Source organism: Panicum virgatum, chromosome 7N (assembly GCF_016808335.1).
Source record: "Panicum virgatum strain AP13 chromosome 7N, P.virgatum_v5, whole genome shotgun sequence".
In the NCBI taxonomy this organism is placed as follows: domain Eukaryota; kingdom Viridiplantae; phylum Streptophyta; class Magnoliopsida; order Poales; family Poaceae; genus Panicum; species Panicum virgatum.
In genome coordinates this window covers 17,467,686-17,483,979 of record NC_053151.1, presented here as the reverse complement: position 1 = coordinate 17,483,979, position 16,294 = coordinate 17,467,686, and the positions used below count along the sequence as shown (strand labels likewise).

The window sequence follows — 16,294 nt, the reverse complement described above, 5'->3', positions numbered from 1 at the left end:
CTTAAACGGTCCGAGCGGACTATACCCACGTGACTTGCTTTTGAGGTGTGTTTTCTCCTTTAATACACATGCATACAAATATTTACCAACACTTGTCGAAATGGTTTGTAATAACCCCTACCCCTACAAATACACTTGTTGTTCATCTTTTATGCATTTATGCAGGATTTGACGGTCTAAAATTGGTACTTATGCGCCATCAACAACACCCCCGCACTTAGCATTGCTCGTCCTCGACTGAAGAAGAAATGACTAATGTACAACATGACTTTCAAACATATGAAGCAAGCATAAGAGATATTTCAAACCTTACCTTGTACTTGTGAACTTTGAAGTGTCTATCATACTATGTTGGGTAGTCGAGGTACGGAATGGTCTTGAATCAAATCACTTCTACTCCTAGTGTCAAGTTGCTTGAGATTTTTTCAATAAGTTTTTTGAAACAAACCTTGCTTAGCTCCTCATATGATTCTTTCTTATCGTTCAACATGTATATATCCTTACCAAGGCATTTGACTTGCCTTTTCTTCATCCTACTTCTAGTGATGACTATATGTGAGCTCAAGGTAGGGTATAAAGGATAAGGTTCCTAGCGTTTCCTGCTTAGAGACTTAGGTTTTTATTTTTTTAAAATAAAAAATAGTCTAGCTCCTCAAATTATTCCCTCGGATTACTTTTTTTTTGTTTGTTTTTTTATCTTTACCAAGGCAAAGTTGTTGGCCTTTCTCTCTTATCATCTAATAAGGTTTTTCTGGAGCTTAGAGTAGGAGTAAAGAGACATGTTTTCTTTCCTTATGTTGCTAAATCAAAAACGAGATTCAAGAAGAAACAAGTCATACAACCTGATCAAGATGTGCAAGTGTATGAATATTCCTTTCATGAACCATCTCTGTCCTTTATTTATATTTCTTTTTGGACATGGGCTATATACTCTCTTCTTTTTTTTATCATGCCTTCTTTGAGCATGTCCTTTATTTCTTTTTGCTTAGCCCATATATCTTCTTTCCTAAAGTGATAACTTTTGGACAGAGATGTCATGTCATGACATGAAGTTTTATTTTGTAGGTGGATGGATGGCATATTTTTGCGCAACTTCCGGTGTGGTAATTAGCATGTATATGTGGTGTGTACGTGATCTTGATCATGAAAGCGTGGTAAGTTTCTAACAAGGGTCAAAAAATTTGACAAAGCTCAAAGGAAAGTCAAGCTGCAAGTGTAAAGTTGTGCATGAAGAACAAACTTTGGCTTTTGTCGGAATTATAAATATGAGGAGGCAAGCTTTTTATTTTGAATTTTGTAAAAGAAACCAAGTACCAAGTACCAAATTATTTTTATTATTATCCCACTCCAAATGCACAGGTTGACAAGTAGTTCCAATACAATACCAAATACCAAATTCTTGAAAATACACGTGGCACGAGCATTATCACCAGCAACAAGCTTGCGGGGTAGTACTCATACATTATTTGTGTGACAAAATCCAAATAAACCGAAAAAGGTGTGGTGGTGGTGTGCATAGCCATAGCCCATAAGAAACTATTATTCCATGTGTAAGCAAGAACGGTTACGCAGAATGCCCAGTAGGGATGGGGACGCTGTGGAGAACGAGGGTCTCGACCGTGAGGCCGGGGCCGAAGCCAAAGAGGACACCCCAGTCCATACCCTCGCCGGTCGTAGCTCGTCCGTCCTCGGCGGAGAACTTCCTCATCTCGTCGAGGATGAAGAGCACGCAGGCGCTCGACATGTTGCCATACTCAGCCAGGACGTGGCGGGTGGCACGGAGCCTGGCCTTGTCGATGCCAGCCTTGGCCTCGACCATGTTCAGTATGGCCGGGCCGCCAGGGTGCGCCACCCAGAAGATGGAGTTCCAGTCCGATATGCCTAGCGGCTTGAAAGCCTCCTCCAGCAGGCGCTCGATGTTGGTGGAGATGAGCTCCGGAACCCTTTCCTGGAGGTGGAAGGTGAGCCCAACCTCACGGAGGTGGCCCTCGATGGCGCCGTCCGAGTCCGGCAGGATGGTCTCCCCCGCCGATACCAGCTGAAACAATGGCCGCTCTACAAGCTCATTCGGGTCTGCGCCCACGACCACCGCCGCCGCGCCGTCGCCGAACAGAGCCTGGCCGACGAGCGAGTCGAGGTGAGACTCGGAGGGGCCACGGAACGTTACCACGGTGATCTCAGAGCACACGATGAGCACCCTGGCACCGCGGTTGTTCTCCGCGAGGTCCTTGGCGATTCGGAGCACCATCCCTCCGGCGAAGCAGCCCTGGTGGTACAGCATGACTCGCTTCACGGAGGGGCTCAGGCCGAGGAGCTTGATGAGCCGGGAGTCGGCGCCGGGCATGTCCACGCCCGAGGTGGTGCAGAAGATGATGTGCGTGATTTGAGACCGCGGCTGGCCCCACTCCTTGAGCGCCTTCTCTGCCGCCGCGGCACCCAGTTTTGGCACCTCGTCCACCAGGATATCCTGCCGTGCGTTTAGGGATGGCGCCGAGTACGAGGCCATGTTAGGGTTCTCCTGCAGGATGTCCTCCGTCAAGTGCATGTAGCGCTTCTGGACCATCGACTTGCGGCCTGCACCCCACACCAACATATCCATGTCGTTTGAAATTCAAATTTAAAGGTCTGCATATATAATGATGAGTTGAGTGTTTGCAACTGACTGCATAATTAATAAGTACAAGATCCAATTAATTACCCTTCTCAAACTATAATGAGGAGCCACGCAAATTTTAATTTGTGGGTACACCTTATAAGGTCACTCTTACTGCGATCCATGCATGCTCCAGCTTGACTCGCATGGGTAAATGCAATGATCCACTTTCACAGGGTTTCTGAAAGCTTACTTTTCCAAACTGTAGTAACTAAATTGATAGATGATATGCGTTATGTAACCAATCAAACAGAAGCTGCATAGTAAGCAGTAACTCTCAATCTCTGATGTCTTTGTACTTTGGTTGATTGATCAATTTTTACTCTTCATTTAATTTAAATTCAGATTAGTTCGTTTAATTTAAATGAGTTTTAAATCGACAAAATAACCCAGAGAATGATAAACCTACATCCCTGCTAGTGACCGAATTGTACGTTATCATTAGTTAGATATAGCTCTTTGAACCTCTACAAAGTGTTTCACACAAGACCAAAATTGACGACAGTGACGGGTCCATTATGCTGGACGATGGGATCAAATTAACCTTAGCTTTGTTCAGCGAATATAATGGAAGAGTCGACTGCTAGAGGAAAGTTAGATATAGAGGCTGATCTTTGTCAATATTTGGTTTCTTAATTGGTCTGTCCAGCCAGGAGAGGTACCTCTGCCGCCTTACTTTCACTTCGTTACCACCTACCCACTGAAAGTATATAAACAAATTAAATAAAACCATTATCGGGAAATCTCTGCCGCCTTACTTTTCACTTATGGTTCAACACATCATGTGATCATGAAGTGTACATGATGATCGAGACAATCACGTCAACCTGGCAAGAACATTTAGCAAGCATGCATGTATGGCTACACAGCAGTTTAATTATCAGGAAATTAAACTGGTAGCTAGAAAGATTAGTGTAGCATATATACGCACATATCCTGTTGAATTTTTCCTTGAGGTCGGTCAGGTGCTCGCTCTTGGTGACCCGGAAGTAGTAGTCCGGGTAGTCGGCCTGGTACACGCAGTTCGGCGGCGTCACTGTTCCGATGGCCAGCACCGTCGCCGGGCCCTCCGCGCGCTGCGCCTTCCTCACCTCCTCCACCGTCACCTTCGCCGCCATCTCCCACTGCACCACCGGAAGCTGAAACAGAAAGCAGCTAACAGCTAGCAGCTAGCGTACAAGCGTTCTTATCGGACCAGCTTGATGTCTGTATGTTCGGCTGGAATTCCATGGTCGATCGATGGCCTATTTATATACCCGAGGGTGGCAACAAATTTCTCGTTCCGGCATTGGTAAAGGCAGCTGGGAGCAGACTTGTTAATCAGGTGCCCTACCAGCAGCATGCCGCAAACCTGAGAAACGTACTGTCATCATTGTCGTATGAAACGCTTGATACAAAGCATCAACTTAAGTTCATTGGAACTTAGGGGGAATTAACATGGGGTCCATTCCACGCACAGATTTATATTGTGCCCGTTCAACTTGTGACACAGCTAGAAAACTTCACATTCGTCCTAGGCCCTTATTTCCGGGCTTGGTTTCGGCTGGTACTGATGTGCCCATTTAGTACCATGCCTAACCGACAGTGCGCCTCAGAGCCGATTAGTACCGGCTGGAGCCACAAACTGGAACTAAATAGCACCACCGATGCCCGCGCGCAACGGCTAGCGACCATTTAGTACCGGCTGGAGCCACCAATCAGTACTAAATGGCCCCAAGAACATTTAATATTGGCTGGTGGCTCGACCCGGTACTAAATGGGGAGCTTTGGTGCCAGCTGGAGCTACCAGCCGTACTAAATCGTCTTTTATATATCAGCTCACTTTCTTTCTCTGTGAGCCCGTGCCAACCATTTCACCGAGGTCAGGTTCTTCTTCTCCATGGCGACATAGAGAGGAGGTGCTACCCATTTTCTCAGTTTTCACTCATCCAAGTGCGTCAAAGGTTTGCAACTTCATCCTCTCTTCTTTGATGGTCTTTATTCTTCGTTTAGTGCTCCATACTTAGAGAAATTTGTGGTTTTTACAAAGAGTGAGAATAAGCATGATTCTTTTCATTTATACATTGATTTGAGATGTATAGAACCAATGACTTGAACTTAGACAAGGTTTATTGAATAGGTTGAATGTGGGTAATTTATAGAGATTTTTTTAATTATTTGCAAGTAACATTGGTAGTTTGTTAGGATTATTTTCAATTATTATAGCAGGTGGATTTTGATTTTATACATGTATACTATAGATATTGAAAAGTGAAACTAAGATTTATATTTGGTATTTATTTATTTTATATTGTTGATGGATTATTTTGACACTCTAATGATGTATATGTTTTCATTTTAATTTTAAGAGTAATTAATGTTTTCTTCTTAATGAGATATAATGAGCTGTAAGTAATATTTACTTCTTAGAAATGCCTTTGCAACATGATTCCTTCGAGCGTCGTGCCTCGCTCGGGCTGCGGTATGCAATCAATTGAAATGCACCAGACATTCGCTTGAGTTCCGTCCTGGACAGTCGGGATGGCAGAATATGATCGTTCCGTGTGATGCCGCGTTAGTGATGTTGAGTTCGGAAACTCGACGGGTGATGGAGCTTGGAAAGCTCAGATTGGATCTGACCCCGGTGGAAGTGTTGCTCTTGAAAGTCGAGGCGTTGGAAATCGGGTTCCTGGGAACTGTCGTCTCCGGAAAGCTTCCGAAGGTGAAGGACCGGCGGTGGTCTCCATCTGCATGGCTACGTGAGCGGAGAAGATGTCGTGGTTGGATGCCATCAAACTCAACGTAAGGACTCCTGAGATCCCCTACCTAGCACGCCAACTGTTGGATTGCTTATCCGACAAGTCCACCAGGGGGGAACCCGGCAGTAGAATTTAGGAGGGAGAGATTTCGGAGCCAAGACTTGATGGTAACACGAAGACGCAAGGGTTAGATAGGTTCAGGCCGCAACGAGTGTAACACCCTACGTCCTGTGTTCGGTGTCGAATTAGGGTTTCTGGCCCTGTTTACAATGATCATGGAGTTGGACTGGAATTAGATGAATTATATATCTATGGGTCTCCATAGACCAGGAGGTGTGAGTTACAGGTAAGGGATAAGATCTACTCAGATTGTTATAAGGAAGGATGTCGGTTAAAATCTCTAATAATCAGGGCATTTTACTGGAGGCTTCATCCTGATCCACAGAGGATTCTTCCGTCGTCCAGCCAAGTGCTTGTCCGCGGGGGAGTATGAGCAGAGCCACCAAGCAGGGTGGCCACCTGGATACGGGGATCCCACTTGGCAGGGATGTAACTAGGTCTACCTCTGTCAGTCATCTACAATTAAAACATTTGTAATTATCGAATGAAAAAAGTCTACGTAACCTCTTCACCTATCGGCAGTCGACTACTTAATCCCCCAACCTATAAAAGGATATTCCACACCCCAACCTTTCTAAAACCGGACAAATACCCCCCGGAGGGTGGTTTTATCTTTTTTATTTATTTATTTCGAATGAATCATCGAAAAATCATATTAAATTATAGAAAAATCATAAAATGAAAAGCCCAATTTTATTGGACTCCACATGAGCATAACTACACAGTAAACATATAATATAGTATGTTTTAGTAGAATTTTTTTATTATAGATTTTTATATATTCTTTTCTATAATTAATTGAAATAATTCATAATTACAGTATCTATAGTTCGATTATGGTGAATATTTTATGTTGACCTAATTATTGCATGCTTAAGTGGTAGTATATTTTTCGTACTTATTGGATCATATATAACTTAGATATATATTTAACAAGCATAAACCCTAAATAAATTTATAATATGTAATATATGATCCAATGGGTATGAAATTTTTTCTACAGTTCAAGCATACAATAATTAGGTCACCAGATAAATTTCACCACAATCGAACTATAGAAACTGTAGTTATGAATTATTCCAATTAATTATAGAAAAGAATAGATAAAAAATCTACAACAAAAAATTATATTAAAATATACTATATTATATATTCACTGTGTAGTTTTGCTCACGTGAAGTCCAAGAAAATTGAATTTTCTATTTTATGACTTTTCTATGATTTACTATATTTTTTTATGATTCATTCAAAATAAACAAAAAAAAAGACAAAACCACCCTCCGAAACCGCATGAGGGGGTTATTTGTTTGGTTTTGGAAAGGTTGGGGTGTGGAATACCCGATTTTATAAGTTGGGGGTTAAGTAGTCGACTGCCGGTAGGCGGGGGTTATGTATACTTTTCCATTATCTAATAGATAGTGCAGGCACACTGCCACTAATTCTTGATTAATCTCCAACTTTAATGTTTAGTTGTTTGTACTAATCGTATTAGGCTGGTTTGCTATTTTTAAACTGTTTCTTATCAACTTTTGACAGACATAAGTTTTGTCATCGATTTACGTCATGAGATGATATAACTGACCCTCTTCGCTATATTGATGAAAAATTGTCTGCTATCAACTTTTTAACCATTTGTACTTAGCACATTCAGACACTTTGCATGTTCATACCATTTAGTATTTACTTGATCAATTTCACCATTTTTAGCATGCGACAGTATTGCTGACACTCGCTGAGAGAGAGACAGAAAACCATCATCGATCTGTCCTTTAAACCGCTTGTACTAAACTCTTTAACATCGTCATGGATGTGACAATAATACCAATAGTTCATATGGCCAATCCAGTTGAAATGGAAATGTGACCCAAGCAACGTCTTTTCAGAAATACATATTACTCACTCCGTTCCAAAATATTAATAGTTTTGGTTTTTAGAAATTTATAGTGTTTGCTATAGGTCGAGATATAACATATATTTAGTATAGTAAAAATTATAAATCTAAAAATTTAAAACGACCTACATTTTGAAATGTAGGGAGTAGCGTGGATTGGATTTCATGAAGCTGTTGTGAGGTGTTTCGTTCCGCTACAATGAAGACATGATGATCATTATGTAGGTAAACATGCATATAGATGACGCGTCATTGACTACAGCAGCAGGGCAGCTACTTTGATTCAGTCGAGCTACAAGGACCACAGCATGCTTTACAACTTTCCAAATTCCAGGTCCTCTACAAAATGAGGATGCGCCGGTAGAAGCTTCCAAGACCATGAACAACGACTCCATGTATGTAGCCATGATGGACGCGTCTCCTGGTTGCAACGGTCTGTTCCTTCCCTCTGTCATTCCTTCCTTGAAGATTTTACGGCACCACTTTTTCCGGCTGTGCAATTACCCAGGTCAGAAACGCCAAGTCCAAAACCAAGCTGAGCGGCGCGTGCCAAGTCCAAAACCATTCTTATTTTCCTGCCACGTGAAACAAAATTCGTAGCCGTACCCGAGCACAACTCTTCCACGAACCAGCAACGAATAAATGACATGCTTTTGATTTTCTTGATAGATAAAAAAAGTAAAATCACACGAATTCGGGCCTTTTGATCTGGTCACCTTACCAGTTACCACACGGAAGCAATTTACACCTTTTTTACCCACAGATCGGCAGGGAAGCTTCATTTGACTCGGTGACTTTTTATTATATTAATATCGTCAAGAAAACAGTTTACTATTCATGATAGATTCGACATTATATTGTCATTCTCTCTAGGTTTTGTACTGCGTTTCTCAAAAATACATAACCTAAGCTAAGTACAGTAGGTATAGATATTAATTTGTAACTTAAGAGTTAGTTGTTGTAATAGGCTAGAAAATTGAACTGGCATAGTATATCTTCATGAGCAAATTTCCTATATGTCATTGAGAAATATAGCTCATCCCTTATGTGACATCGAAAATTAGCACATCACTTCTATACCATCGTTTATAATTTATCACCCTCTATGTGTTATTACCGATGTGTAACGAACATGGCACCATTTATGCCATTTCGAGTGATTTTGGTGATCGTATGACAACGCAATCCATGGGACTAATGTTTTTGTTCAGTGAATGTTTCTAGATCCCAGGGATAAAGTAAAAAGGCCATACAAAGCAAAACACGAAGAAAGAACTCAAATAAACGCTAAATTGGACGAGTTCTGCAGAAACCAATAGCATCGGAAGAACCGATGCCTAAGCATCAGTGCATCCGATGGTTGTCGGAAAAAACGACGCCCTGGCTTTGGTGCAAGACTGAGCGCCTCTGGAGATCAAGTGAAGAAAGAGTGTAGTACCGGTTGAACCGACGCTGTCAAGTCAAGCATCGGTGCAATCAATGTACTATGTTCCAGAGACGATGTCAAGCGTGAAGCAGCCAGCCCTTCAGCACCGGAAGAACCGACGCCCACCGGAGTATAGCGTTGGAGCAATGATGTCAGAAAGAGCAATGGCTACATGAAGATCAAGTGTCACCGGAAGTTCCGACGCTATAGCATCGGTTTATCCGATGGTCCCTGAAGTTGCTGCAGCTGTGTCAGAGAGTCCAACGGCTACTTCCGAGCGTAGAGTGACCGGAAGAACCGACGCCCCAGCACCGGAAGTTCCGATGCCTACGCAGAAATGTGCCCAACGGCTCCAAACAGCTAGTTCAAGTGTGTGGCCTATATATATGTGCTCCCCCGGCCATTTGAAGATTGCTGGAGTCCCAAAACATACACACACATCCAAGAACACCTCCAAGCCATCCAAGAGCATAAAGATCAAATCTTTAGTCCTTAGCACAAACTTTATGAGTGTTAGTGCTAGGTTAGCTCTTGAGTAAGTGATCAAGCAAGGTTTAGATCCTTGTGCTGTGGTTCTAGAGTGACCCAACATTGTATCTTGGTGCGCCGGCCATCCTTGGAGTTTTGGTGGCTCGCCGGCAAGTCAACCACCCTCCGACTTGGTGTGGAGCGGCGTCGACAACATTGTGCGGGGGACGGAGACCCCTCCTTCGTGGTCAATCTCCCTTAGTGAAGATCGGGATCAAGGTGACCGTGATTGCGTTCACGGAAGAGACTTGATTGCCGGGAAGCGATACTCTTCGTGGGTGCTTCAACAACGTGGACGTAGGGGCGCCTTTGTGGCAATCCGAACCAAGGGATAAATCCTCGTGTCGAGAGTTCGCTTCCTCTCATCCCTCTCTTTAAGCTTTCGTATTGCAACTTGTGTGCTTTTACTTTCTTAGTGTAGTATTTTGCTAGGATTAGCTATAGGTTGCAAAACTCTTTTGGGATGAGGGTTTCACACTAAGGTGAACTGTAGTTGCACATCTAGATAGCTTGTTTTAGTTTAAGTTTTGTGCAAACTAGTTGGAGCCATAGGTTAAGGTTTTTAGAGTGCCTAATTCACCCCCTCCCCCTCTTAGGCTAGAGCACCCGATCACTTTCAATTAGTATCAGAGCCGAGACTCACTTCTCTCACAAAGAAAGCCAATTCCATTGGCAAATTTGGCTTTTCTGGCTCTTAGAGGGAAAGGATGGATCCTTTTAGACCCGCTCCATGGTTCGACGGCACGGTCTTCCAACGATGGAAGATTTTAATGCAAGCCCATCTTCAAGCAACAGGGTTGAATGTTTGGAGAGTTGTGAGTGAAGGTGTTAAAAATAATGGTCAACAAGAGAAGCAACATGATGTCACCGCTAAATACATAATCTTGTCTTCTTTTAGTGATAATGTGTTCAATCGTGTTTATTCTTGTGAAAATGCTAAAGAGCTATGGAAAACTATCATTGAGAACCATGAGGGCACGGAGGATGTTGCCAATAAAAGATATCATGTTCTCATTGATAAGCTTAATAGGTTTAAGCAACTTGATGATGAGAATGCCGAATCCATGTACTTACGATTGAATACTCTTGTGAATGAGATTAATTCTTTAGGTGTGAAGCAAATTGAAGATGTGGAACTCATTCGCAAGATCCTTCACTCACTCCGAATGCTGGACTATGATTTGGTGACCACAATTCTATATGAGAAAGAGCTCAACACGTTGACACCAAATCAAGTCCTCAACAAGGTGATCGCCCATGAGCTACGCAATGACATCAAGACAAAGGTGCCATCTTCTTCACCAACACATAGCGCACTTGCATGCAAGCAACTCAAGAAGTTGAAGAAGATGGTCATCAAAGGTAGCTCAATTGATGAGGAAGAAGAGGATGCAAGAAACTCCTCAAGTGATGATAAAGAGTCAATGAACCCCAATCTCTACAAGAAAGTAAAGAAGATGAACAAATGCTTGAAGAACATCAACTCAATGGGGTATATGGTCTTCCTCAAAGATGGGCCTCACCATCAACTTATGAAGGTTGAGAAGAAGTTCAAAAAGAATAAGCAAAAGAAGGAGATGAAGTCCAAACATGAATCATATGCCATATTTGGTGAATGGGTAAGCGGTGGTGAAGAATCAAGTGCAAGTTCAAGTGATGAATCAAACCAGAAATTCACCACCCGCATGGGATCATCATCCAACACTTGCTTTATGGCCAAAGATATAGATAGCGATGTAAGTGATGATGACTCCGACTCTCCTTCAATTGATGAACTTTTTGACTTAGTTCATAAGCACCAAAAAGTCATTAAGAAGCAATCAAAGGAAATCAAAAATCTTAATGCTCTCAATGATCTAAATGCATCTCTTGCTACAAATTATAAAAAAATTGTTGTGCAAATTCAAATTGCTTAGCAATGAGCATGAAGAGCTCAAATTAAAATTTGAGAGCATTAATGATACTAATGACATTTTGGAAATGAAGCAAACTATCCCGTGTGCAATTCTAATATCTAAGATAGATGCTTCAACTTCTTACATTGATTTAATTGATGAATCTTGCTCTAACCCTTGCAATGAGAAATGCAATGAGAATGTTGTTGTAGAATCATATGATGACCTCATTGCCAAGGAGAATGATAAACTCAAGCAAGAAGTGGAAAGACTTATGAACAACTTGTATAGATTAAAGGGCAAAGGCATAGAGAGTAATGTCCAACCTTCTCAAGATAACCGTGAAGATATGGTGAAGAAACTTGAGAAGGGGTCCACCGTGACTTCCTCAAAGTGCCACAAAGAAGGCCACAAGTCCAACAAGTGTCCTCAACCAAGAAAGAAGCTTTCGGATGAGAAGAACAAGAAGAAACTCACAATCAAGAGTTCTCTCATCTACACCAAGCCCAACCGGAGGAACAAAAACAATAGCACCTCCTATGTGATCAAAAAGAAGACCAATGGCAAGGTGGTTGCTCGCAAGATTGGGAAGAAGGAGGTGGTTGCTCGCAAGATTGGGAAGAAGGAAAAAAGTTGGAACTACCCCATTTGGGTGCCCAAGGAAATCATCACCAATATGAAGGGGCCTCAAATGGTGTGGGTTCCAAAGGAGACTTGAAGCCCAAGAATCGCTTCGGGGGATTTGGAGGCTTAGCTTACAAGTTGAAGTGAAGGTTCAAGCCAAAACAAGCTAAGCTCACAACTTGAACATTTGTTGCCCAAGTCCCCCATAAGGTAATGGTAGCTATATTTCAATTCAAGCATCATGTAGCTCCATTACTTTTGTTAGGATGTTTGCATGTTTTGCATCTCCTAGTGTTACATATGGTGGGTTGCTTGTGTCATGATTCTAACCCATGAGCAACCTACATGGTTTGATAAGTGTGTAGAAAGCTACACAAGGTTACCCTTCATGGTACATGGACCCAATAAGGTATTTATTTCATTTGTGTACCATGAACACAAGCTATAGGGTAAATTTTCTATTGTTGTCAAAAACTATGTGCATACATTTGCTTGGTGATTCAAACACTAAATGCACATATTTAGGGGGAGTTCGTCCTATGGTTTGTAATTTTGAGACTAACGTATTTGCAAGTTTATCTTTTGTAGTCTCACGATGAAGTTAACACTCTAAGAGAATGTTATTCACAATCAATGTGAATAAACAACTCTATAAAAGTGATTAGATAAATTGTGCTTTCATGCATATTGAGCCATGCTCTATTGAACCTAAATGCTCATATCTAAGTTCATAGGCTATGTGGTCATATATTTGCTTAATCTTGGTGTACTAAGTGCTCATCTTCTAAAAACTTCAATTGTGGTAGGTCACTTTTAATTGGTACATGCAAGGTAAACAAAGAACCCCCGGAGGTAGGCAAGATTCTAATTTCATTCAATTGGTATCTTTGTCAAATCTTTGTTTTTATAGAGCTACCTCCAAGCATGATATGATCTAAGCCTTCTTGATGAGACATCTAGTTGTGCACTTGATTTCCACATTATCATTTTGTGCACATACTTATGGAAAGCTTAGATCATATCATGCTAGTTTTGTGATTTTGTGACCCACCGTAGTAAATTTTCAATTGGTATCTTCATTGATATCATACAATTGGATCATAAGTCAGGTAACTAACTCCCTAGGCTACTAATCTTCTATTGAGCTATATTGTTTTGCAAGACTTTTTAGGTGATTTGATTCCAAAGGAGGAGAAATGTGGATCAAAGAAAGGTATTTTCTCAAGGAGGAGAAGTATATCCCAAAAGGGGAGAAATGCCTAAGTGAATCAAGTCAACTTATGAGGAAGGAGTAGCAAGATAGGGGGAGGATCAAATGGGAATCATGATTTTAAGGGGAGGTCAAATAGTTATTGGATGATGGTAAGCATCCAAGCAAGTGTAAGTAGTTTAATTTGTCAATTTTTGCAAATCTTATGCTTGCTTTGATTGTGTTGTCATCAATCACCAAAAAGGGGGAGATTGTAACGAACATGGCACCATTTATGTCATTTCGAGTGATTCTGGTGATCGTATGACAACGCAATCAATGGGACTAATGTTTTTGTTGAGTGAATGTTTCTAGATCCCAGGGATGAAGTAAAAAGGCCATACAAAGCAAAACACGAAGAAAGAACTCAAAAAACACTAAATTGGACGAGTTCTGCAGAAACCAATAGCACCGGAAAAACCGATGTCTAAGCATCGGTGTATCTGATGGTTGTCGGAAGAATCGACGCCTTGGCTTTGGTGCAAGACTGAGCACCTCTGGAGATCAAGTGAAGAAAGAGTGTAGCACCGGTTGAACCGATGTTGTCAAGTCAAGCATCGGTGCAATCAATGTACTATATTCCAGAGACGATGTCAAGCGTGAAGTAGCCAGCCCTTCAGCACCGGAAGAACCGACGCCCACCGGAGTATAGCGTCGGAGCAATGACGTCAGCAAAAGCAATGGCTACATGAAGATCAAGTGTCACCGGAAGTTCCGACGCTATAGCATCGGTTCATCCAATGGTCCCTGAAGTTGCTGCAGCTGAGTCAGAGAGTCCAACGGCTACTTCAGAGCGTAGAGTGACCGGAAGAACCGACCTCTTTGAAGGCTACTATGCATCCTTATGAATACAAGAGTGTTTTTTTGGGTATAGCAGGACTTGAACCTGTGACCATTAGGTTAAAAGCCCAATGCTCTACCAACAGAGCTATACACCCGATTTTACAAGAAGGGTGCCTTAGTCGCGCATTGGTGTGAGCGAGGCGCCAGAAGGTGCTTTCTCGTAGAATCATTTCATTGGGAAAGGAAGTCTGCCCCAGCACCAGAAGTTCCGATGCCTACGCAGAAATGTGCCCAACGGCTCCAAACGGCTAGTTCAAGTGTGTGGCCTACATATATGTGCTCTCCTGGCCATTTGAAGATTGCTGGAGTCCCAAGACATCATACACACATCCAAGAACACCTCCAAGCCATCCAAGAGCATAAAGATCAAATCCTTAGTCCTTAGCACAAGCTTTGTGAGTGTTAGTGCTAGGTTAGCTCTTGAGTGAGTGATCAAGCAAGGTTTAGATCCTTGTGCTGTGGTTCTAGAGTGAACCAACATTGTATCTTGGTGCGCCGGCCATCCTTGGAGTTTTGGTGGCTCGCCGGCAAGTCAACCACCCTCCGGCTTGGTGTGGAGCGGCGTCGACAACATTGTGCGGGGGACGGAGACCCCTCCTTCGTGGGCAATCTCCCTTAGTGAAGATCGGGATCAAGTTGACCGTGATTGCGTTCACGGAAGAGACTTGATTGCCCGGAAGCCATACTCTTCATGGGTGCTTCAACAACGTGGACGTAGGGGAGCCTTTGTGGCAATCCGAACCACGGGATAAATTCTCGTGTCGAGAGTTCGCTTCCTCTCATCCCTCTCTTTAAGCTTCCGCATTGCAACTTGTGTGCATTTACTTTCTTAATGTAGTATTTTGCTAGGATTGGCTATAGGTTGCAAAACTCTTTTGGGATGAGGGTTTCACACTAAGGTGAACCGTAGTTGCACATCTAGATAACTTCTTTTAGTTTAAGTTTTGTGCAAACTAGTTGGAGCCATAGGTTAAGATTTTTAGAGTGCCTAATTTACCCCCTCCCCCTCTTAGGCTAGAGCACCCGATCACTTTCACGATGGCACATATGGGATGAGAAATTATAGACGAGGGCATATAGAGAATGAGAAACGATGGCATAGAAGGGATATGTGCCATCGGTAATGGCATGCAGTGGATGAAAAATTATAAATAATGACATAGAAGGGATATGCTAATTTTCGATGGTACATGAGGGATGAGCTATATTTCTCAGGCATATAGGGAATCTGCTCTATCTTCATCAATAAGCCAGGTACATTTTGCAGCATGCTTAACTTAACTGGAGCTACGGAGTCCTAATTAGGACCGAGCATATGAGTCACGTTGTAATTAGGACCGAGCATAAGAGTTCTTGATGTCTTTTGAGAAAGAACGAAACTTAGATGCATAACGTACTCACGTGCGGGCCTTTTCATCGTCAGGTTACCAGTCAGCAGCACACAGACGCTATTTACATCTCTTTACCCACAGATTACCGGGGCGGGGAAGCGTCGTTTGGTTTGGCAACTTCCTTAATTATGATGTCAAGAGTTCGTGAACTGATGATTCTGCATTAGTCTTTATTATAGCATCTATATATCCATTTTTAGCAAAACAATGTTGGGTATTCTCATATATATAATTTTTAGCAAAAACAGGCACTTTATTTTACTCAATTTTTCTACAATTGTCAACTCTATCGCTAATCGTTGGTTAAAAGTTAAGAAGTTTGAATGTTGAAGCGTGCACGCACCTTACAGTAATAAATGGTGGGAGTAGGTACCTTGAGAAACTTTTGGTTTTGTCTCTGACCATAAATTTCCTGACCATCCTTTGGCAAAAGTGATACAAATTATACTAAATATTCCACACCTAATAGCTGTGTAGACCATAAGTTTGTTTAGAATTTTCGTTTTTTGGCAAACATGCTATCAAACATCCGATCCGGGAAATTCAAAACCTGCTCATCATACCTGTGTCGACATAAATGTTTGGATGATTTTTGACAAACATGCTACCAAGCGAGTTGAACTACCAGGGCGGGTTACAGGAGCTTGTTCAATATTGAACGCTGCAATCATGTGATCAACTCGCCTCCAGGCAATCCAGAAAGAAGGCTGCGAAACTAGTACGGCATGTTTTATTTTTGAGGCTCAGCTTTTCTGGTTTTTGTTTACATCACTTCTCATTCAATACGGAGCCTGTAAGAGAAACAGGTCAGAGCCTCTTTTAAAAACAGAGCCTGTAAGATACAGAAATATATGTATGATGTGAGATACAGAAATATATGTATGATGTGACTGCACGACCATTAGTTCAATATACTTATGCCTGTCTTGCAATGAA

General features: G+C 42.0%; 1 protein-coding gene and 1 non-coding gene across 2 annotated transcripts; both read right to left on the bottom strand.

The window, feature by feature from the left end:
• Positions 1–1,564: 1,564 nt before the first annotated feature.
• Positions 1,565–3,771, bottom strand: LOC120682828 (chalcone synthase C2-like). The gene is made up of 2 exons (XM_039964856.1): positions 3,585–3,771; positions 1,565–2,574 (listed from the first exon to the last, which is right to left on the bottom strand). Exons 1-2 carry the CDS (start codon positions 3,769–3,771, stop codon positions 1,565–1,567), a joined length of 1,197 nt encoding a protein of 398 aa, XP_039820790.1.
• Positions 3,772–13,989: 10,218 nt separating this feature from the next.
• TRNAK-UUU lies at positions 13,990–14,062 on the bottom strand. Its single transcript has one exon. It is a non-coding gene; the product is annotated as a tRNA-Lys (tRNA).
• Positions 14,063–16,294: the final 2,232 nt, after the last annotated feature.